This window comes from Anomaloglossus baeobatrachus, chromosome 10, assembly GCF_048569485.1.
Source record: "Anomaloglossus baeobatrachus isolate aAnoBae1 chromosome 10, aAnoBae1.hap1, whole genome shotgun sequence".
Taxonomy (NCBI): domain Eukaryota; kingdom Metazoa; phylum Chordata; class Amphibia; order Anura; family Aromobatidae; genus Anomaloglossus; species Anomaloglossus baeobatrachus.
The window spans coordinates 52983387-53007456 of record NC_134362.1 but is presented as its reverse complement, the minus strand read 5'-3'; the positions used below and the strand labels follow the sequence as shown (position 1 = coordinate 53007456).

At 48.3% G+C, this 24070-nt stretch overlaps 1 protein-coding gene across 2 annotated transcripts in view; it reads right to left on the bottom strand.

Annotated features, from left to right (window-relative positions):
• The window catches only part of LOC142254799 (phospholipase A and acyltransferase 3-like), a 42020-nt gene that overhangs the window by 15325 nt on the left and 2625 nt on the right, over window positions 1-24070 (bottom strand). The window contains exons 1-3 of one of the 2 annotated variants that reach the window (XM_075326107.1): window positions 21238-21293; window positions 10283-10334; window positions 3931-4030 (exon numbers count right to left, since the gene is read on the bottom strand). In XM_075326107.1, coding sequence (XP_075182222.1) covers window positions 3931-4030; window positions 10283-10294 — 112 coding nt within the window. In that variant the 5' untranslated portion in view covers window positions 10295-10334; window positions 21238-21293. Of the gene's footprint in view, window positions 1-3930; window positions 4031-10282; window positions 10335-21237; window positions 21294-24070 lie in introns of those variants that run through there. The other variant, XM_075326108.1, reaches the window with a different exon arrangement.

Sequence of the window (24070 nt, the reverse complement as noted above, 5' to 3'; positions counted from 1 at the left end):
GTACAGTAAATGCCTCAATACTTGGTCAGGGCTCCTTCTGCATGAATTACTGCATCAATGCGGCGTGGCATGGAGGTGATCAGCCTGTGGCACTGCTGAGGTGTTATGGAAGCCCAGGTTGCTTGATAGCAGCCTTCAGCTCGTCTGCATTGTTGGGTCTGGTGTCTCTTATAGATTCTCTATGGGGTTTAGGTCAGGCGAGTTTGCTGGCCAAAATCAAGCACAGTGATACTGTGGTTATATTGGTACTTTTGGCAGTGTGGACAGGTGCCAAGTTCTGCTGGAAAATGAAATTTCCATCTCCAAAAATCTTGTCGGCAGAGGGAAGCATGAAGTGCTCTAAAATGTCCTGGTAGACGGCTGCGCTGACTTTGGTCTTGATAAAACACAGTGGAGCTACACCAGCAGATGACATGGCTCCCCAAACCATCACTGATTGTGGAAACTTCACACTAGACCTCCAGCAGCTTGGATTGTGGCCTCTCCACTCTTCCTCCAGACTCTGGGACCGTGATTTCCAAATGAAATGCAAAATTTACTTTCATCTGAAAACAACACCTTGGACACTGAGAACAGTCCAGATCTTTTTCTCCTTGGCCCAGGTAAGATGCCTCTGGCATTGTCTATTGGTCATGAGTGGCTTAAAGACAAAGAATGTGACACTTGTAGCCCATGTCCTAGATACATCTGTTTGTGGTGGCTCTTGAAGCACTGACTCCAGCAGCGTCCACTCTTTGTGAATCTCCCCAAAATTTTTAAATGGCCTTTTCTTGACAATCCTATCAAGGCTGCGGTTATCCCGGTTGCTTGTGCACCTTTTTCTACCACACTTTTTCCTTCCACTCAACCTTCCATTAATATGCTTGGATACAGCACTCCGTGAACAGCCAGCTTCTTTAGCAATGACCCTTTGCGGCTTACCCTCCTTGTGGAGTGTGTCAATGGCTGCCTTCTGGACATCTGTTAAGTCAGCAGTCTTCCCCGTGATTGTGTAGCCTACCTAACCAGACTAAGGGACAATTTTAAATGCTTAGGAAGCCTTTGCAGGTGTTTTGTGGTGGTAATTCTACTTTTCTGAGATAATACATTTTAGGTTTTCATTGGCTGTAAGCCATAAGCATCAACATTAACAGAAATAAAAACTTGAAATAGATCCCTCTGTGTGTAATGACTCTATATAATATATAGGAATAGATCCCTCTGTGTGTAATGACTCTATATAATATATCGGAATATATCACTCTGTGTGTAATGACTCTATATTTAATTTTGTGTTGAATTACTGAAATAAATTAACTTTTTGATGATATTCTAATTTATTGAGATGCACCTGTAGATGGCAAAAGCTTCAGAGCACAGTGATTGACTGAAGTGGTCTTGTCTTTTGAAGTTATTATGTCATCACTGCAGCCAGTAAACATAGATCGGAGCAGTAGTGGAGAGGCATTGCTTGACCTGGGGAGCATGAATAACTCAGATTTTAGTACTTTTTCCCTAGTACAAACCTATTGGCATAAAAATTAAAATGGAAATCCTCTTTGACAAACGGGGGCCTATTCACAATTCTTTCACATGGGCCCTTTGCTCTGGGTTTGCCCAGCATTGATGAATCACAGTGATCTTTAGGTCCGTATTACTGTGACTGGTCCTCCGTCAGATTGTAGCAGTTGACCGTTATTATCACTGTGTTACTTGACAAAGTGACGTCTTAGAACAATGTGGTAAATGTATTGTAATGTGTATTAAGAATCTTTCCACTTATGTCATGCAAAGGGAAAAGGGTTAGTATTCTATTTCAGTGAATAACTAAATGAACTCTTAGTTATAAGAGTACTGTGCCTTGCGAAAGTATTCGGCACACTTGAATTTTTCAACCTTTTTTTTTTTTAAATTCTTTATTTTTAAGTGAAAACCTTCAACATAACATAATACAGTTCTTATGACCAATCAGGCCAATTTGCACTACAATACATATATCATTAACAAGATGCCAAACGGGAAATATATATTTGTATCTTGCTGAATCACGTTCCTTCATATATCTCCTCCCGGGTTCCTGATAAGTCTAGGTTCCACCACATTTTTGCTTTAATACAGATTCACATTAAAACAGATAACGAAGGTGACTCACAAATACATGTGAAACAAGAAAGATAGAAAGGCTAGAGAAGAAAGAGAAGTTATTAGGCAATCAGTGTGAGAAGAATAGAAAAGTAGGAAGAAAAATGGGAGGGGGAGGGGAAGAGAATTTTTCAACCTTTTCCCACATTTCAGGCTTCAAACATAAATATAAAAATGTAATGTTCTGGTGAAGAATCAACAACAAGTGGGACACAATTGTGAAGATGAACAAAATGTATTGCTTATTTTAAACTTTTATAAAAAATAACAAACTGAAAATTGGGGCGTGCAATATTATTCGTCCCCTTTAAGTTAATACTTTGTAGCGCCACCTTTTGCTGCGATTACAGCTGCAGTTGCTTGGGGTATGTGTCTATCAGTTTTGCGCATTGAGAGGCTGAAATATTTGCCCATTCTTCCTTTGTAAACAGCTGGAGCTGAGTGAGGTTGGATGAAGAGCGTTTGTGAACAGCAGTTTTCAGCTCTTTCCACAGATTCTCGATTGGATTCAGGTCTGGACTGTGACTTGGCCATTCTAACACCTGGATACGTATATTTGTGAACCATTCCATTGTAGATTTTGCTTTATGTTTTGGATCATTGTCTTGTTGGAAGACAAATCTCCGTCCCAGTCTCAGGTCTTTTACAGACAATAACAGGTTTTCTTCAAGAATGGTCCTGTATTTGGCTCCATCCATCTTCCCATCAATTTTAACCATTTTCCCTGTCCTTGCTGAAGAAAAGCAGGCCCAAACCATGATGCTGCCACCACCATGTTTGACAGTGGGGATGGTGTGTTCAGGGTAATGAGCTGTGTTGCTTTTACGCCAAACATATCTTTTGGCATTGTGCCCAAAAAGTTCACTTTTGGTTTAATCTGACCAGATCACCTTCTTCCACATGTTTGGTGTGTCTCCAAAGTGGCTTGTGGTAATCTTTAAACAACACTTTTTATGGATATCTTTGAGAAATGGCTTTCTTTTTGCCACTCTTCCATAAAGGCCAGATTTGTGCAGTGTATGACTGATTGTTGTCCTATGGACAGACTCAGCTGTAGATCTCTGCAGTTCATCCAGAGTGATCATGGGCCTCTTGGCTGCATCTCTGATCAGTCTTCTCCTTGTTTGAGATGAAGTTTGGATGGACGGCCGGGTCTTGGTAGATTTGCAGTGGTATGATACTCCTTCCATTTCAATATGATCGCTTGCACAGTACTTCTTGGGATTTTTAAAGTTGTGGAAATCTTTTTGTAACCAAATCCAGCTTTAAACTTCTCCACATCAGTATCACAGACCTACCTGTTGTGTTCCTTGGTCTTCATGATGCTATCTGTGCTTTAAACAGAACCCTGAGACAATCACAGAGCAGATGCATTTATACGGAGACTTGATTACACACAGGTGGATTATATTTATCTTCATCAGTCATTTAGGACAACATTGGATCATTCAGAGATCCTCAATGAACTTCTGGAGTGAGTTTGCTGCACTGAAAGTAAAGGGGATGAATAATATTGCACGCCCAAATTTTCAGTTTGTTCTTTTTTACAAAAGTTTAAAATACGCAATAAATTTCATTCAACTTCACAATTGTGTCCCACTTGTTCTTGATTCTTCACCATAACATTAAAATTTTATCTTTATGTTTGAAGCTTGAAATGTGGGAGAAGGCTGAAAAATTCAAGGGGGCCGAAGACTTTTGTAAGGCACTGTATAATATGCTGATAAAAGATCACGGTGAAATATACCGTAGTTGATATATTTTACTTCTATTTGATGCTATAATCTCTTAAACGCCATGCAATCTTACTTGTTAAATGAACAATTTTCCCGTATCCAACGCATACTCCCCAATGATTATAATAAAAGTGGTCAAATTCAATCAAATCCCCTGGTTGTGGCGGAGGTCCCTTTAAAAAAAAAAAAAAAAGACAAAGAAAATACAAAATAAATTTTAATCCGTATCCATTACTTTTCTCAATTCCTTCTCAGTCAGTTGAAGTACCTTATATTAACTACATTTTGGGCCCAGGTTTATTTTTGTCTTTTTTTCTTTGGTTGCTTTTTTTTTTTTGTTTTGTGCTATTCGCATGTTTGGGTTTTTTTTGCGCTCCAAATTCATCAAAATAGTGCACGATGTTCAAGAATTTTGCACAAAGTAAAAAATACTCTTTTTTATGTCCTTAACGAAATTTTAAACTTGGTCATTTTTTTTTGCCAAATTAAGAGAAATAGGAGAAACTGAGAAACTATAGCTACATTTCAATCCCCCTTGCCTACTTTTATTTTGTGTGTGGGGGGGAGGAGGAGCAAGGATTAGAAGGTTTGTAAAAATTTGATGGCATTGTACACTAATAATTTAAATAATAACAGGGCCGGCGTTGGGGGGGGGGGAGGGCAATTGCCCAGGGACTCTATCCTCTTAGGGGTCCCCAAGTTTTGTATTATCACTGCAGTTTCTGAGGTTAAGACTGCAGAAAAACCTTTGGTGACACCATGGTCATATGTCCGTGATGTCACAAAGGTCCTTATCGCTGAAGTAATCTAGGCATGCACAACATGTGGCCTACAAAGGGGTTTGTTGTGGCCTGCAGGAACCAGGAAATTCTGGCTACATTCTTCTTATATTTAAACGTATTCACGTCTTTCAGATACAAATACATTTCCTTTCAGAACAGGCCATTGTCGACCAAAAAAGTTGAGTCATATCCAGAGGTTGTCTTTTCTTTTTCAAAATGAGTGCTGCCAGCATTGCTGCAGAGGTTACAGGGGCGGGTAGTCCGCCTGTCAGTGCTCAGACCATACGCCACACACTGCACCAAATTGGTCTGCATGGCTGTCATCCCAGAAGGAAGCTGTCGTGCATCTGGATCCAAACCCTGAAGTCTGTGCTCTGTGGTTGGCTTCTCTGTCCATCAGACCACAGTAGATTCACCTTTTCTTTGGGTGTTTAGTTTCTGTTGTCTGTGCTTTTATTCTTTTAGGGTAAGAGGTGTATTATTTTACTCATTTGACTGCCCAATTACCTTTCAGGTCTGACTTTAAATACGTTCCTCCTGCTAGTATTTCCTGCTGGTAATATTCTATATTTGAAGTCCAGCAATAATGGTGTTAGTTTCTGGCAATCAGTAGATATCTTTCTCTACTCTTTTAGCTCTCCACTCTGCACCTATCTTATGTATGTTATAAATAAGAAGGCTGCAAAATAATTAGCAATATTCACCTTCTCTGGTATTTTGTTGTTTACCTTAGTCACCCTGGGATCATTTTCTACTTCAGCACATCTTCCCTTCTATAGGTAATTTGCACTCTGCTGTGCGCTAAGGCCCCTTAGGAGGAACATGAAGTGCTTGATGGTTGATTAGGCAGCATAGGCTCAAGTTGTCATCGTTTAGTCTGTAGATAGGGCTATTCAAGCTCTAGGAGGAAACAGTAGGGACTACAGGGTTGGGATCTCTAGTCTGTACAGGAAATGGCAGGGTCAGGTTCAGTTTTTAATGTGTTACCCCTTTGTGAGTTGTACAAAAATATCAGAAGCCTCTTCAGAAGATGATACACAAGAAAGTCTGCAAACAGTTTGCTGAAGACAAGCAGACTTAGGACACGGAACCAGATAAAATTATTTTGTTCAGATTGAGATGAGGTCACTGAGTTTAATGAAGTCACCCGAGGTCAAGTTACCTGGGGTCACAGGTGCAGGACCATGAGAACCTCCAGCTGTGGCTGCAACTAACCTGAGTGACGTCACTGTTCATCGCTGCTCAGTCTCTGCCTGAAATCTGCAGTGGGCAGTCATGTTCCATGATTGCGCACTGTGACTTCAGATTTAGCAGAGTTGATATCATTGTGGGACCTCGTGATGATTACGTCAAATCTGCAGAGGTTTTTTTTTGGGTTAATAAAGTGGTAAAAGAGGGTTCATATTTTTTCTTTTAATTCAAATAAAAGATTTTTGGTGTTTTTGTTTATTGCTTTTCCCTTACATATTAGTAATAAGAGGGTCTCATAGACACTCCCCAATACTAATCTAGGGCTTAAGGGTGCTTTACACGCTGCGACATCGCTAGCAATCGCTAGCGATGTCGAGCGTGATAGCACCCACCCCCGTCGTATGTGCGACATTTGGTGATCCCTGCCGTAGCGAACATTATCACTACGGCAGCGTCATACGCACATACCTGTGCAGCGACGTCGCTGTGACCGCCGAACAATCCCTCCTTCAAGGAGGAGGTGCGTTCGGCGTCATAGCGACGTCACTGAGGCGTCACTAAGCGGCCGGCCAATAAAGGCGGAGGGGCGGAGATGAGCGGGACGTAACATCCCGCCCACCTCCTTCCTTCCGCAATGCCGGTGGACGCAGGTAAGGAGATGTTTGTCGTTCCTGCGGTGTCACACATAGCGATGTGTGCTACCTTAGGAGTGACGAACAACATCGTACCTGCAGCAGCAACGATATTAAGGAAAGGAGCGACGTGTCAACGATCACCGTTTTTGGACGATTTTGCCATCGTTGATCGACGCTCCTTGGTGTCACACGCTGCAATGTCGCTACCGGCGCCGGATGTGCATCACTAACGACGTGACCCCGACGATATATCGGTATTGATGTCGCAGCGTGTAAAGCACCCTTTAGTGGAAGCCATGTGTCGGGAAAAGTGTTGGGATTGTTTCATCTAATGGATGCGACAATTTTGGGCGGCTGCATGCTGCTATTTTTAGGCAGGGGCCCAAGAAACATGGGTCTCACGAGCCTGAGAATACCAAACCCCTGCTTTCGGGCTTTATCTTGGCAGGGTACCAAAATTGGGTGGGACCGCATGCCAGTTTTTTAAATTATTTATTTAAATAATTTAAAATGAAAAAATGCCGCATGCAGTTCCTCTTATTTTGATACACAGCCAAGATAAGCACATGGCTGGGGGCTGCAGCCTGTAGCCGTATGCTTTATCTGTGCTTGGTATCATATGTGGGGACCCTACACCAATTGTTTTTAATTTATTTTTACTGTGAGATATAGATCCTCAGACAGGATCTGTGATTGGAAGTGTCAGACACGCTGCCACTCAGCATGTGTGCGCATCTGACTGCAACCAATCACAGACGCTGAGACTGCCAGTGGGCTGGGGAATCAGTGGATATGCATGAACAGGGCTGCCACTAGGAATTTCAGGGCCCCATACTGACAAAGTTTTTGGACCCCCACGAGACTCCACCCAGGCTCCACCCTAGCTTCGCCTTCACCCTTCATACCTTTCACAGTCCTGCCGCTACTCTTGGAAAACCTTCTACATTGCCCCTCTCCATAATACACCTTTTGCACTGCCTCTCTCCATAATAGACCCTCTGCACCACACCTCTCCATAATACACCTTCTACACCGCCTTCTCTCCATAATATGTCTCCTGCACTGCCCCTCTGTACAATATCTCTCCCACACACTCTGCCCCTCTGCATAATATCTCTCCCACACACTGCCTCTCTGTATAATATACCCCACACACTGCCCCCTCTGTAAATCCCCCACACACTGCCCTCTGTATAATATCCCACCACGCACACTGCCCCTCTGTATAATATCCCTCACATAAGCTGCCCCTTTGTATACTATCCCCCACACAAGCTGACCCTCTTTATAATATCCTCCCACACACTGCCCCTCTGTATATTGCCCCTACACACTACCCCTCTGTAGATTATCCCCCCACGCACATTGCCGCTCTGTATAATATCCTCCTGGTATATATGTCCTCCTCCTGGTATATATGTCCCCATCCTGGTATATATGTCCTCATCTTGCGCCCTTCCAGGTATGTATGTCTCCTTCCTAGTATCTATGTCCCCCTCCTGGGCCCATCCTGGTATACATGTCCCCATCCTGGTTTATTTGTCCCCTTCCTAGCATATATGTTCTCCTCCTGGTATATATGTCCCCTTCCTCCTTGGTTGATTCTGGTATATATGTCTCAGTCTTGGTTTATTTGTCCCCATCCTGGTATATATGTCCCATCCTGGGCCCTTCCTGGTATATATATCCCTCTCCTAGGTACATCCTGGTATATATGTCCCCATCCTGTTTTTTCCCCCCTTCCTGGTATATATGTCCTCCTCCTGGTATATATGTCCCCTTCCTGGGTTCCTCGTGGTATATTTGTGGGCTGCAAAAAGAAAGAAAAAAAATATTTTACTCACCCTCCCCGACTCCCATGTCGCGGGGTGTTCTCTCTGAGCCACAATACATTTCAGATGGATGTGCGCCCTCTGACAAACATCCAGATGAAGCAAGGCAGACAGTGGGGTTGGTGGTCCCCCACCACCACCCACACCCCGGTGATTGTCTTCAGATCAGGGAACACTTATCTTTCCCCGCCAGCTGCCACATCCTTGCAGAGTGATGACCTGATCATGCTGCTGCACAATGGGCCCTGGGATGACTCACCAGCACTCTGCTCTGCTCCACTGACCTTGCCTGCAGAACATGGCTAATTTGTATCCAATGCTCCTGAAGTGCTTCACATGCACATTAGCCATGTGTAGTGGCCAAAGCGACATGGCCGGGCCCCTCAGCTGCATCTGTGACTGGGGCCCGATGAACAAGGGGGACCTGCCGGGGGCTTAATAAAGCTAAGTGATTACCCTGTGCCCTGGCCATGCCCCCCTCTTCACCGGGCCCTAAACACCAGTCATGGTTGTCATGCCCTAATGGCGATCCTGTGCATGAAAAATAATGCGCGGCCCAGGAAGTGGAATAAGCGGCCGCGGAAGCAATTACAACTGCGCATGAGACTCTGTGAGACTCGCGTGCTTGCCTTATTTTTTTATTTCCCGAGTGCCAGATTTGGATAAATACCCGGAATTCTAGGCCCGAGTCTGGCACTCGGATACCTTTGAACCTGCGCAGGTCTGCACTTTTACAGTCTGGGTCCGCTCAACACTAGTCAGAATGGCTGCAGCCAGTAATCTAAGTGATATACCGTTGGATGCAGAATCTCTTTGTCTACATTATGCTGCTCTCAGATGAGGAGGAAAAAGGCTGCTGACAGATTCCCTTTAAATGTTTTTGTGTACCGGGATATAATGTCAATATACGGGGAGTGAGCAAACCATAGTCAAGTGAAAGCAAGAGGGTCGGAATCCAAGAAGTCACGTCAAGAGCCAAAGGAGAGCAGAGCCATAGTCAGGGGAATGTACCGAGGTCATAGGCCGGGAGAGCAAGTAAGTACAGAGGAGATGGTGGAGGCAGAGACACAGAACGGGATCTGGGTCAGGTAGACAAGTCGGATAGACAGTACAAGGGGAACAGAGGTCAGGGAGAGGTATGCTGGGTAGCAGGAAAGATCAAAGCAAACTTACAGGAACCAGTAGCATGCTGCAGAACAGGAACTATTACTGGCGGCGTTCCGAATGAGGCATGACCAAATAGACCCCTCCCACCTGACTTAACCCCATTAGAGCAAACTATAGTCTTGACAGTTTGCAGTTGGGGCTCTACTTTTAATATTTTCCCAGGTTCCCACTTTGTATAAAACTGGCCCTGAATAAGAACCCAGGATTTTAGCAACCAAAGGATATTAATTTTTTTCATAACGTGTGATATTTCTATTCTGTATTTCTGTAATTTATTCAAGAATCATATTATTTAAAGGTTATTCCAAACATGAGTTATGCACTGTGTATGGCATTTATAAAGATACGGTACTTTGACCAGCATTAGCATTGAGCGAGTAGCTAACTATTCATACTCACTATACTCATAACAAGTAATGTCTACGTATTCGTGCCAAATAACGTGTACAATGCAAGTCAATTGAGAATTCTCGCAATGTAACGAGATAGCAGAATGCCGCACTACTTGCACGAATTGTACGGCATTTGGATTACTCGTTACTTTGCGAGTTCTTCCCCATTGACTTCCATTGCACATGATATTCGGAATGAATTAGACAGTACTCGTTATGAGTATAGCGAGTACGAATAGTTAGGTACTCGCTCAACTACAATTAGGGAGGCATCTGCACATACAGATGCAAATTAGATGTTCAGCTAGAATGCAAAAGTGAAGGAAGACAAGTTTTGCAATTGATTTCATTCTTCAAAAATTATGCTTTTCATAATACTGTAATAATGAAGAGTAGACCTGTAGAAAAGCTGCAGTGTACACTTACCTTGCATGGCATGGCTGTTTACTTTGTATTCCTTTAACGTCTATAAATTTGCCTATGGAATATTGAAATAGTTATGAGGTTAAATATCAAGTATATTTGTATACATTGTAGCTTCAGACTGAAGATATCAAAACCACAAAAGAACACGTATGGAAATGATGAGTAAAGAAATACAGTATGTGTGAAGCAAACCAGAATACGTGTTCCCTAGTGATGGACAAACTCCCAGATATCTGGGATCGGTGGGACTAACCAGACAGAAAATTTGTATCTGGCCCGAAGTTGATCCCTGACATCTGACTGGATGCCGGTCTCCATATAAGTCTATGGGAACCAGAATGCGGCTATTAAAAATTGTGGTAGAAGGGATAGCAGAATAAGAGCAGGCGAGTTATACTTCCCGAGACACCGGAGCGGCTATACACTGCTCCTGCAGCCGCCCATTCGCTTCCGGCACTTTACCTGGCACTTCCCGAGCGGTGGCACTTGGGATAGATAATAGCAGGGGTTAACAACAGCCCACAGCTGCCACTAGCCCGGGATTAGTAATGGCAGGCGTCTATGAGACCACCCCCCATTACTAATCTGTAAGTGATCGTAAATAAACACAAACACCAAAAAAGTCCTTTATTTATAAAATATAAAAAACACCCTATTGGCAAAAAAACCACAGTTTTCCGCCAGGAAATGCAGGTTTCACATGATGTCAAGTCACTGAGTTTACTGTCAGGTTACCTGCTGTCACAGGTGGAGGACCGTGGGAACCTCCCTCTGTGACCACAGATAACCTGAGTTACGTCACCACTGATCGCACGACTCATTCTTTCTCTGCCTGAACCTCAGAGCAGGCAGTCATGTTCCATGATCATGCTGTGTGACTTCAGATGTAGCAGTGTTGGAATCGTGGTGGGACCTTGTATAGATTATGTCGGACTTGTAGGGTGTTTTGGGGGTTAATAAAGTGGTGAAAGAAGGTATTTTTTTGTCTTATTCTAAATAAAGGTTTTTTTGGTGTTTGTGTTTATTTTATTTTACTTACAGATTAGTAAAAGGAGGGGTCTCATAGATGCCTGCCATTACTAATCCAGGGCTTAGTGGCAACTGTGGGCTGCCATTAACCCCTTATATTACCCTGATTGCCACCGCACCAGGGCAGTCGGGAAGAGCTGGGTAAAGTGCTGGGATTGTCGCATCTAATGGATGCGACAATCCTGGCAGCTGCTATTCTTAGGCTGGTGGGCTCCCAATAACCATCGTTCTCCCCAGCCTGAGAATACCAGCCCCTAGCTGTTGTGCTTTATCATGGCTGGGTATCAAAATTAGGAGGACTATTTCTATTTATTTATTTGCTTACTGCCTGGTATATATGCATTTGTTTTAGTGTAACTCTTGCCTGTTAAATAGCCTCAGTGTCAATGTGCACCTACATGTTGCATTTACTCCAACTTCCAGCTCATTTTGTTTTTTGTTTTTGTTATGACTTTTTGCCACTTGATTGTTGCGATACCTTGCAGTTGCAATGTGACTCCATTTATTTGCATTGTGCTGAAATTTACACAGCAATCTTTGCTCCCAAGAGTCACCTTTTCCTAGCTGTTGCCTCTAAGCAGGGCCGGCATCAACACCCAGTGCACTCTGGCAAGTGCCGGGGCCCTGAACAGCTGGGGGGGCACACTCATCGTCGTCAGGGGAGGTGATCATCTCTGCAGCTTTCGGCAGCCGCAGTTTCCTGGCTAGTGGCCCTTTAAACCCAGCACTTGCACCCAGCGTTCACTGCTGAACGCTGCATGCACATGTATAGAAGCTCATCTGTGGGCAGAGCTAGTGAGTGTTGTGCTGCGCTCCCATTCCACAGATGAAGAAAGAGCCACAGCGCCAGGCAGCATCACCTGGGCCCAGAGCTGTATGTGCCCCGCCTTCCATCCTAGCTGTATGCCCCCCCGAGCTGTATGTGCCCCCAGAGATGTATGTGCCCCCCTACAGAAGTATGGGCCCCCAGAGCTATATGTGCCCCCAGAGCTGTATGGTCCCAAAGCTGTGTGAGCCCCCAGAGCTGTATGTGCCCCACCAGAGCTGTATGGGACCCCAGAAATGTATGGCCCCCTAGAGCTGTATGCCTCCACCCCAATAATGTGTATGCCCCTAGTAACCTCTATGCCCCAGTATTGTGTATTCCCCCAGTAATGTGTATGCCCCCAGTAATGTCTGTGTCCCGAGCCCCTCCTGTGATGTATATACTGTATCCCCCAGGCCCTCCTGTGATGTATATGCTGTAGCCCCCAGCCTCCGTTGTGATGTACAGCTCTGGCAAAAAAAGAGACCATTGCAAAATGTTCAGTTTTTCTGATTTTTCTCTTTATAGGTATATTTTATAGTAAAATGTAAATTGTTCTTTTATTCTAAACTACTGGCAACGTCTCCGAATTTCCAAGAAATACATTTTGTATTTCTTTTCTGAAAATGAGAAATAATCAAAATAACAAAAACAATGCACAATGCTTTCAGACCTCAAATAATAGAAAGAAAACAAGTTCATAATCATTTAGAAACAACAATACTAATGTTTTAACTCAGGAACAGATCAGAAATCAATATTTTGTGGAATAACAATGATTTTTAATCACAGCTTTCATGCGTCTTGGCATGGTTTCCACCAGTCTTTTACACTGATTTTGGGTGACCTTATGCCATTCCTGGCCAGTAGAATAAGTTGTTGGTTGGAGTTCAACTGACATTGGAATCGACATGTAGAGAAGCTGATTTTTATAAAACTGTGTTCTGGTCTCTTAATTTTTGCCAAAGCTGTATACACTGGACCCCCCCCCTCCTGTGATGTATATACTATAGCCCTCAGTCTCCTCTGTCAAGTATTTGCCCTGAGCGCCTCCTGTGATATATATATACAGCAGTCTCACTGTGCACAGCCATGTCAGTTAAAATCAAAGCCATCATGCAGCACAGCCACATGCCAGGGAGGAGCTGGACAGGTGACAAGTATGGGAGGTTAGTGAGGCTTATTGCTGGCTTCCCCATTTTAACAATATCTTTAATGCGTCTTTGTGTGCATGTATGATGTGTATGTGTCGCGGGCGGAGGAGGGGACGCCGCGCTCTCCCACTGCTCGGGCCCGGCTGGCACTGCGGCCTGCTGCTGCTGCTCGGTGGCTCGAGCGATGGGCCGGATCCCGGGGACTCGAGCGGCGCTCCTCGCCCGTGAGTGAAAGGGGATTGGTTTTTGGGATATAGTTTATTGTCCGTGACGCCACCCACGGTTGTGGTGATTTGTTGACACCACCGCTGCTCTGTATGGAGATCCCGGGAGTGATGGTATGGAGCAGCTAGATGTTAGTCCTCCCCTCCGTGGGTAGGGGGGTTGGTTGTCCCGGGGCCCAGTGATGAGGTGGGTGATGCAGGGCTTGGTGGGGTGCAGGGACGCGGGGGCAGCGCTGTGCCTTGCGGCACTGTGGTACTCACTCAGCCTGAGACGATGACACAGTTCTCGGTAAAACACACGGCTGGAAAGACGGTTCCCACGGACAGCTGCACTTGCTTTTCCCCAGTAGTTGACGGTGACGGTCCCTTTTCCTGCACCTAAGATGATGATGGTTGCGATGGGTTCCCACCGGTAACCCGCTCCCCGGCTTGGATATGGGCCGGAGGAGCCCCACTTTGCCCGCAGGCGCTGGCCCTGAGAAACTGGTGCCCTGGCGGTGGCGGTGTCTCTCTGTAACGGTTGGACTGTTGCCTTCAATCGGGACTTGCTTGTTGGGAGACCCAGAGGTCCCCTTCACTAACGGATTTGGCAAATTCACGGCGACTCCTAGCCTTGCCGGGATCCGAAAGGCCCCTGCCACTGGTGCTGACTGCTCTTCGTATACCGCTCCGGTACCGCCGGGCCACCACCCGTCTGCGGTCCTTCCAGCAACCTCCAAGCAGTCACCCCTGCAGACAGTCACCGCCGTCTGCTGACCTTGCTGTCTCAGTCCGGGGCACACACCCGGACCAGCTTCAGGCTTTACTCACTGTCACTTTTTACTCTTTCTCTCAAGCTTCTCTACCACTTCACCTCATTCTACTTCCTCCTCCCTAGCTTGACTGCCTGGTTTTCCCGCCTCCAGGGCTGTGAACTCCTCGGTGGGCGGAGCCAACCGCCTGGCCCACCCCCTGGTGTGGACATCAGCCCCTGGAGGAAGGCAACAAGGATTTTTGGTTAGCCTTGGTGTTCCTAACTGGGGTGTAGGGTGTGGTGGTGTTATGACCTGTGACCCCTGGCTTGCCCAGGGCGTCACATATGCCAATAGCTATATTAAAAACATATGCAAAAATCCTGTGACGTGTGTCCATTTTTTTTGGGAGTTCCTCAGCAGCCCCTCCTGTTTTCTGACTCCATAGATTGCACGATTTTTGGCACGTAGCTGCACAGATTCAGTCAGTCATCATTATCAATATTTTAATTCCGTTCCTTTGTCTCACAACATCAGCTGCTGACCTTGGTGTACACATGCTTGCTTTCCTGATATGCAGCAATAATCAGAAAACAGGCTCTACCTTCTTACTCATATAAAAAGAAAGTTTGGTTATAGAAAAGCATATAGAAAAATATATTGTATTCTCACATCTATGTATGTCAGTGTATATGACTGTATATATATTTATGTCTGTTTCTATGTATTTTTGTGGATTTGTCTTCAAATTATATATATATATATATATATATATATATATATATATATATATATGTACGTATGCCTGTATGTGTACATATCTATGTATGTGCGTGTCTGCATGTGCAAGTGGCCCACTGGACTCTTTCACCTGGAGCCCACAAAAAAAACTGGCACCAACCCTGCCTCTAAGCTATCAACTCTGGTGTTCAGTAAGCCAAAATTTGGTTTAACTTTGTCTTTCGATACCAATTTACTATACTGCCCAACTAATCCACCTATCCCCTTGCTACTACCCGACCTCTCCTCTCTGCCAATCCCTTCACTGGCTTCCCATCGCCCAACGACTCCAGTTCAAGACCCTAACCATGACATACAACATACAACCCCTGTCTCCTCCATAAATCTGTGACCTAGTCTCCCGGTACCTACCTGCACAAACATCCGATCCTCAAAAGATCTACTTTACTACTCCCCTTGCATCTCCTCTTCCCACAATTGCATATGTAGTGCCCCACGGGGCATGCGGTTAACCTACTCATTGCCGGGCATGGGCTTCCTTGCCCGGCTTCGTTGCCCCGAGGCATACAGTAGTGGGATGAATGTCGTGATGCCACCTGTGGTATCCGGCCAGGGAATTAGCCGCCGCTGCTGTCGCTGTCCTCCAGGGCGGATGGTATTAGCAGCCTGGGGTGGTATCACTCCCCACAGGTGGAGCAGGCCCCGGGGAGGATGATGACTGGAGTAGTAATAGCGGACACCGAGGCACTGAGCGGCGGTGCCAGTAAGCACTGGTTCCAAGGGGAGCAGATTCACTCTCCCCTGCGGCAACCATGTGAACTCTCCTCTTTCCCACCGGAGCACCCATGAGACACGTCTGGTCCTTTCCCCTCCTGCTGGAGAAGTCTCTAACTGTTGTGCTGGCTCCTGACTCCCCCTGCTGGTCGCACCTCCCCCCATCCAGGTCCCAAGCTAGTGGAACTGGGGCCCCTGTGTGAGGGCATCCTATAAATGACACTCTGTTACAGACCCCTTTGTAACCCGACCCTAGCCCAGTCCCCAATAGGGACAGGGGCAACCTGGTGTGTATTTGAGTGTGTATGTGGTGACACCGGTACTGATCTCTTCAGGATCCAGGTTTAGCATTACACCTAAAATCAGGTGCAATACTCTGTGGCGACTAAAGCCTCAGGGGTGCCACACATACAAGATTTCTCCTGTGCCTCCCCCATACTCTGGAATGCTCTGCCACAACATATCAGACTCTCGCGTACATTGGAAACCCTCAGTCCACTATAGCGTTGCACGACCTGCTCTACCCTCACCTACAGTATCCTCACCCAGGGCTGCCACTAGGAATTTCAGGGCCCCATACTGGCAAAAGTTCAGGGCCCCCTTGAGGCTCCACCCCAGCTCTGCCTCCACTCCAGCTCCACCTCCACCCCACGAATCTTCCACAGTCCCACCGCCACTCTTGGAAAAACTTCACTTCTGCACTACAGCCTCACCAATCACACATCAACCCTTCACATTGAACACCGTGTCACACACGCAGCCATCAGATTTTGTTTTGGCCAAAAGATTTTTTAAGCCTGCCACCATGACAAGGTAAACTTTTTTTTTTCTTTTTAAATCTAACTTCTTTGGTATATATCTATTTTTGGTATATCTATTTAATTTTTTTCTTTAAGGGAATGTGTCACATAGTTTTTAAAGTAATTGAAACCAAATTGTGATAATGCAGACTTGCGGATTTAGACCTGACAACCCCTTCAAAGGGATTCTGTCACCAGGTTTTTAACACCTAATCTGAGCGCAGCATAATGTAGGGGAAGAGATCCTGATTCCAGCAATTGTCACTTATTGGGCTGCTTAGTATAGTTTTGATAACATCACTGGTTAATCAGCAGGAGATCATTACAGGGCTACTTGGCGTGCTGCAGGTAGTCCAGCATATTCATGAGCTCTGTATAATTGCTAGATCTGCAGCAGAGAAAACATTGATTTTATCACAATGAAAGCAAACAGCCCAGTAAGTGACACATCGCTGGAATCAGGATATCTGTTTCTACTTTATGCTGCTCTCAGATGGGGGAGCAAAAACCTGCTAACAGGTTCCCTTTAAGGCTCTTTCAGAGAGAGGTAGTGGAAAGAGGCTTTTAAAAACCGCGCCAAAGATCCCAGATGTAATCTTGAATTAATGTATTTTCATTTCGGCATAGGTCTACGAATGAGATTTGATGTATCTTGTGCTTGCTGGTCCTGAGGAAGGGAGCTGAGCCTCCTGAAACGCGTAGACCTATGCCGAAATGAAAATACATTAATTCAAGATTACATCTGGGATCTTTGGCGCGGTGTTTAAAAGCCCCTTTCCACTACCTCTCTCTGTTATCTGCCGCTTGGGGTACTGCTGCCGTTGATCCACATACATGCTGTTACAGGAGTTGTGCCTTGTCACAACCCTGATCGGTGAGTAGGATTACTCTCTTTTGTACCCCCTGGTTATCAGGGTAAGACCCTATGCGCTTTCTTTTCCACAGGTCTTTTGCCTTTTTAAGGCTCTTTCAGCAGATAGATAGAATCATAGATAGATAGATGGATATGTGGCACTCCTGAGGCTTCAGTCACCACGGGGTACTGCACCTCACTTAAGGTGCAGTACTCATCCTGGATCCAGAGGAGGTCGGTACCAGTTCCACAACACAAAGTCATATACACAACCAGGTTGCCCTCCCCACTGGGGACTAGGCTAGGGTCGGGTCTTAAGGTAGTCACCAAACATGGGGGGCAGCCACCCACTAGTGACAGGGAACCGGGGGAGGAGCAGCCACTAGGGGGAGTTAGGAGCTTACACAACAATTAGTGTTCTCCAGCAGGAGAGAACAAGAGTGGGACCGGTGCGGTTCAGGGTGCAGAGCCTTTAGGGTGGAACAGACTTCACGTTGTATCACCAGAATCTGCAGGACAGGGGGATTGCATGTCCTTCTGACCACCACGAGATCCCGGAGCACAGTGCCACATAGGGTCCGGAGTCGTGATTACAGTCAAGCCCCACAGCGGCCCCGCGTCACCTACACACGGGACAGGAGCTAACACTACACAAACCGGGGTCCCCAAGCAGCATCAGGACACGGGGATCCATCTTTAAAAGGCACAAGAAGGAAGAGCCCATCGACCACCGTACCGGTTCTAACCTCCAACAGATCTGGGATCGGCTGGGGCCCATCACGGCTGCAACCACAGCAGCTGATTCAGCCTTTTGATTGCCGTCGCCTCGCGCTTCAGCGCCAACGGCCACTACTCTCTTCACCATCCTCCCCGGGGCCCCGCTCCACCTGTGAGGAGCAGAACCATCCTTGCTGCAACACCATCCGCCCCGGAGGACAGCAACAGCAGCGGCAGCTAATCCCTGGCCACGTACCACAGGTGGCGTCACAAGACTATCATCCTCATCATTCCCCCACCATCATCCAAATCCCCTTTTATTGTACACCTCGGGGCCACGAAGCCAGGCAGGGCCACCTGCGACATCCCCCTGACCCGACATCACTGGCCCGGTGACGAGTAACATTTAACCCCTGCCCCGTGGGTGCTACATATAGATGAGAGACGGATAGCCAGAGAGACGGATAGCCAGAGAGATGGATAGAAAGAGGGACAGATAGAAAGAGGGACGGATAGCCAGAGGGACTGATGGCCAGAGGGACTGATGGCCAGAGAGACGGATGGACAGAGAGACGGATGGACAGAGGGACGGATGGACAGAGGGACGGATGGACAGAGGGACGGATGGACAGAGGGACGGATGGACAGAGGGACGGATAGACAGAGGGACGGATAGACAGAGGGACGGATAGACAGAGAGACGGATAGATGGTGGGGGGATCACAGCATGTGGGGGGTGGGTGTCACAGCAGGTGGGGGGTGGGGGTCACAGCAGGTGGGGGAGGGTCACAGCAGGTGGGGGGGTCACAGCAGGTGGGGGTGGGGTCACAGCAGGTGGGGGTTACAGTAGGTGGGGGGGTCACAGCAGGTGGGGGGGGTCACAGCAGATGGAGGAAGGTGAGATGAGGAAGGGGGGCAGCGGCTGATGGGGAGAGCGGTGGCAGATGGAGGGGATGCAGCAGATGGGTTTAGTGACGGTGGATCAGGGGCAGTTACTGTTGCAACTGGCGGCTGATGGGTGGGGGCTGGGGCAATGGTGGCGGCTGAAAGGAGACAGTGTCTTTAAACTTACCGATCACTCCCCTCACCTTCCACAGACGCCGGAGTGAAGCTGAGGGGAGCAGTCACCGGCCCCAGATCCACAGTGATTGAAGAAATCGTTCACAAGGCCGGTCTCTTCAATCAGAGCTGGGGCCGGGTGAAACTGAGGTCACCCAGCTCCAGCCAATGATCGGTGCTATAGCTGCACTGAACATGGCTGGATTTTAATGTTTCAACCATTTTCAATGGTTGTAACATTACATTACATGTGATTGGCTAAGCGGCATTCGTCAGCCAATCACAGCCTCCTTAGGTCCGGGGAGGAGACACCACCCCTCTTGAGGTCAGGCAGAGGGCCCCTCCTCCCCGAATCTAAGATATTTGCAAAGCGATTGCAGCCTCCGGTGCCGCGATCTCACCATGACGTACTGGGTACGTCATGGGTCCTTAAGTACCAGGGAGCTATGACGTACCCAGTATGTCATAGGTCGCTAAGGGGTTAACATGTTTTCAGGCTCTAGGGTCCCGCTCCCGCTTGGGGCCCCTGTTCGACTGCAGGTGCTGTCAGTGCAACGTCCTCGGCCCCTGCCCATGGGGCCCGGTGAGCAGAGAAATGAAAGAGGAGGGGCCCGGGCTGTCAGCGGGGCCCGGACACGCTGACGTACCCAGTATGTCATAGGTTGCTAAGGGGTTAACATGTTTTTAGGCTCTAGGGGCCCGCTCCCGCTTGGGGCCCCTGTTCGACTGCAGGTGCTGTCAGTGCAACGTCCCCGGCCCCTGCCCATGGGGCCCGGTGAGCAGAGAAATGAAAGAGGAGGGGCCCGGGCTGTCAGCGGGGCCCGGACACGCTGACGTACCCAGTATGTCATAGGTTGCTAAGGGGTTAACATGTTTTTAGGCTCTAGGGGCCCGCTCCCGCTTGGGGCCCCTGTTCGACTGCAGGTGCTGTCAGTGCAACGTCCCCGGCCCCTGCCCATGGGGCCCGGTGAGCAGAGAAATGAAAGAGGAGGGGCCCGGCCTGTCAGTGGGGCCCAGACACGCTGACAGCCCGGGCCCCACCTCATGCCTCCTGCTCACTGCACGGCCAGCCCTGCGAAATGTACTGTCAACGCCCCCTGCCCCTGGGGCCCAGTGAGCAGAGGAATGAAAGGGGAGGGGCCTGTCAGCGTGTCCGGGCCCCTCTCCTGCCTGCTGCTCACCGGGCCCAGTACAGGAGTCCCAGTAGTAATGCCCTGATGGCGGCCCTGTCCTCACCTATCCCTTGTAGACTGTGAACACTCACGGGCAGGGTCCTCGCTCCTTCTGTACCTGTCTTTGCCTCGTATTGTTTATAATTATTGTATTTGTCACTATTATGTATACCCCTTTTCACATGTAAAGTGTCATGGAATAAATGGTGCTATAATATAAATAAATAAATAAAATAATAATAATTAGGAATAGTACACAAAACCACCGTTAAAATATATGTAAATTTTACTACATGTTTTGTTAGAAAATAAAATGAAATGAGCAAGGCAGGAGAGGATGGGACTAGTCTACCAATCTCCTCCATTATCAGCTGATGCAATTACCGCAGCATGTGTGATTGTTTTCTCGGTCTGATTAGGGCTGAGAAAAAAAAATCGCTCAAGGGAGCTGCCCCATAAAGTAATATTGGTCTGAGTGGAATGCGATTTGTTTAGCTCCATTTTAGCTTCATTTTATTCACCGTGTGTCATTACCCTTAAAGGTTGGCTCTTAAAGCATAACTGTCATTTAAATTTTCATCTAATAATAATGTAGAGCAAATGATTTTAAGAAACTTTCAAATATACTTTATAAATCAATCAGGAAGTAAAACTTTCAAAAACCTTCTGGAGGATGTTACCATAGGCTGTTTCTGAACCAAACAGAGAAGCTGGTTGTCAGGGAAAATCCTTCTGCAGCTACACACACTGAATACACTTTCTGAGTGTGGGGGGCAGACCCTACACAGTGTGAGCTCCCAGCAGCAGCTGATGCAGTGTCAGTTGGTTTACCTCAGGCTATGGGAGTGCTGAGCTCTGCAGCACAAGCTTCTCTGCCCTTCCTCACACAAGCTTACCTCATCTGTCTTCCTGCTCTGTCAGACATGACTTCAATGTGCACCCTTGGCTACTGACTTGGCACACAGCCCCCCTGCACTGTGCTCATAGTCCCCACCCCCTGCCCTGTGCACAAGTTCCTCTTCTGTCATCTAGCTCCTGCTCAGTAACATGGCACTTCTCTGCTGCTGTCTCCTGTGCTGTTGAAGTGATGAGCCAGGGAGGCCTCTGGCTGTGTAGTCGTGGCAGCAGTGAATTCCCGGCACACCCCTGGCTCTATCACTCCTTCAATGTTGGGGACTCGCTTGGTGGGACAATGGGTGTCAGTATCTTCGGCGGAAGGTACACAAACAGTCCTCAGGCAGAAGTTGATGCCAATAAAAGATAACATTTATTTTGCACAGATACAATCCGGTCAGCAGATTTCGGCAATTCCTGTGGAGCTGGGGACAACCTGTCCAAACGTGCCCTCTAGTGGGGATATGCCCTGGGTACTCCGCTTCTCCGGGCTCCCACTCCTAGGTCAAGCACACACCGGACCCACACCAGCGGAATCAGACCTTTGAGGTTGCGTACTCCTCCGTTGCTCCGGCGTCCCCTGATGTTCCGCTCATACACACTGCCACCGATGGTCACACACTGCTGTCCCGGATCCGACTACCCTTCCACACACACAGACCTTCCCTAGACATCCAGCCGACTCCTCCTCCCCGGTGGCAACAGCCGTCCCACCCGGCCACTAGGGGGTGCCCTAACACTAGCATGCAATACAGTATTAAAAATACAACACTTTTATTAATAACATTTCCGGTCTTTTAGTAGGGGTTTTGAGCACCCACTACATGCCTCCCCTCTTAAAACCCGAGCCTCCCGGCACGGCTCTTCTCTAAAAACACACATAATATAAAAAAAACCTTTTAGGTCAGTCCACAACAACAGCGGCACCAGTTCAGCGGCGCTCCCGGTTCTTTAGGGATCGCCCGGAGGCATCAACAGCGCTCCCGGTTCTGCAATGGCGCCCGGAGGCTCAACAGCGCTCCCGGTCTTGGGTGGCGCCCGGAGGCTCAACAGCACTCCCGGTCTTGGGTGGCGCCCGGAGGCTCAACAGCGCTCCCGGTCTTGGGTGGCGGGCAACAGGCCCGTAAAACTTTTAACAACAACTTTTGCCGGTCTAAGAACAACACCGGTCTTTAAGCAAGGAATCTGCAGAGCTCTATTCCGGAGGCCAGGACCGCTTCCACTCCTCCGCCTGTGCCTGTATGTAGGCGCCCAGGGACTGCCCTGGCTGGCGGCGTAGCCTCCGGAACAACACGGGAGCAAAAGGTGGCTCTGCTGACGCAGCTTCTTCCGCTCCCGGCGGTGGTGATGGCGTCGCTGCCCGGGGTGGTTGTGGTGCAGGTGGCGGCACATCTAGGACGATGACCGGCTTGTTGGTCACGCTCTGGGTCACCGCTACCACTGGGGGAACCTTCTCCGGGTCAGCGGTCGGGCCAGATGATGTTTCCGGGGCAGCGGACAAGGTGCGCCGGGAATGAGAGGGCGCGGACGGGACCGGTCTTGGATGGCTCCGGCGCCGCTCCTGCTGCTCCTCCCAGTCCAGCTCCTGCTGCCACTGGGCCGCTTCCCGGGCGGTCGGCATCCGGGAGACGCCAACGGCAAACAGGCCGCGACTTCCTGCGTCCGGCAAGAATTGGACTTTCTCGCCCGGCCAAAGCGTATGGAGTCGTTTGGGCAGCCCCTCCACATCCAGATGTACTCTATTATAGAAGTAGTCGTCTCCGGTCTCTACTTCTCGGATGAACCCGTATCCCTCCTGCTGGTTAAACTTTACCACCACTCCGGTGGTAAACTGCAGGGCCAGCTCCTCGCCGCCGGGACCGAACAACATTTCCCGGACGACGGTTTCAGCCATCAGGCGTTCTCTGACAGGGTCGGGTACCGGGGATGGAGCTCTGGGGTGCTGCACAGGGGAAGGGACGATGACCGGCTCCCACACGAAGCCCAGATGATCTTCCTCCAACCGCTCCGCTAGCTCTTCGGCCGGCACTCCATATGAGGCAGTTGGTGTAGCAGCGAGGGCGCCCGGCTGTGGGGTCTCCCAAGGGGAATGCGTGATCCCCGGAATCCGGTCTCCTACTGGGAGCTGTGTGGCATACGTTGCCCGGACCTCCGTGATCGTGCCTCCGGTCTTTGCGTCCCACGTGGTCTTCCAGGACACCTTTTCGGGCTGCGTGGAACCTCCCGGTCCAATCGGCAGGTCCACAAGGGATGCTTCACTTGCAGCCGCAAACTTAGGCCGCCCCCGGCCTAGACTGACCAGAGCCATGGTGGTAGCAAGCTCTTCCGGTTGTCCCGACATCTCCATATCTGTCTCTGTTGGCTGTATGACCAATGGCGACGGTGTCAAAGTTGAGACTGAGGAAAGAGGAGGCGGGCCTTTGTTTCCCGCTCTTAAACAGAATCCTCCCCCAGCCTCACGCATCCTCTTGACTCCTCCGCGGCGGTACTTCTTTTTCTTCCGAACACCGCCCACTTCGTATGTCTTCTTCAATGCCCTGGGACTGGCGCCTCCCCTCTTTGGGCGGAGTACTCTGTACCTCTTCCTCGGCACCGGCCAGCCCCAGGCTCTTCTTTCGGCGCCAACTTTTCGCGCCTTTTCTTCCTCAGCTTCACAGATAACGGCCCTCTCGCCGCCATCTTGTGCCCGGTCCAACGCCTTGGGCACTTCTTCCTCCCACCATGGGACTGGAAATCTTCTCTCGTAGCCCGGATACGGTGCACTCGGCACCACTTGATCTCCGGCTTCTTGGGTTCCTGGCAGGGGAATCGCATCCTGCCGACTACGCCACATGA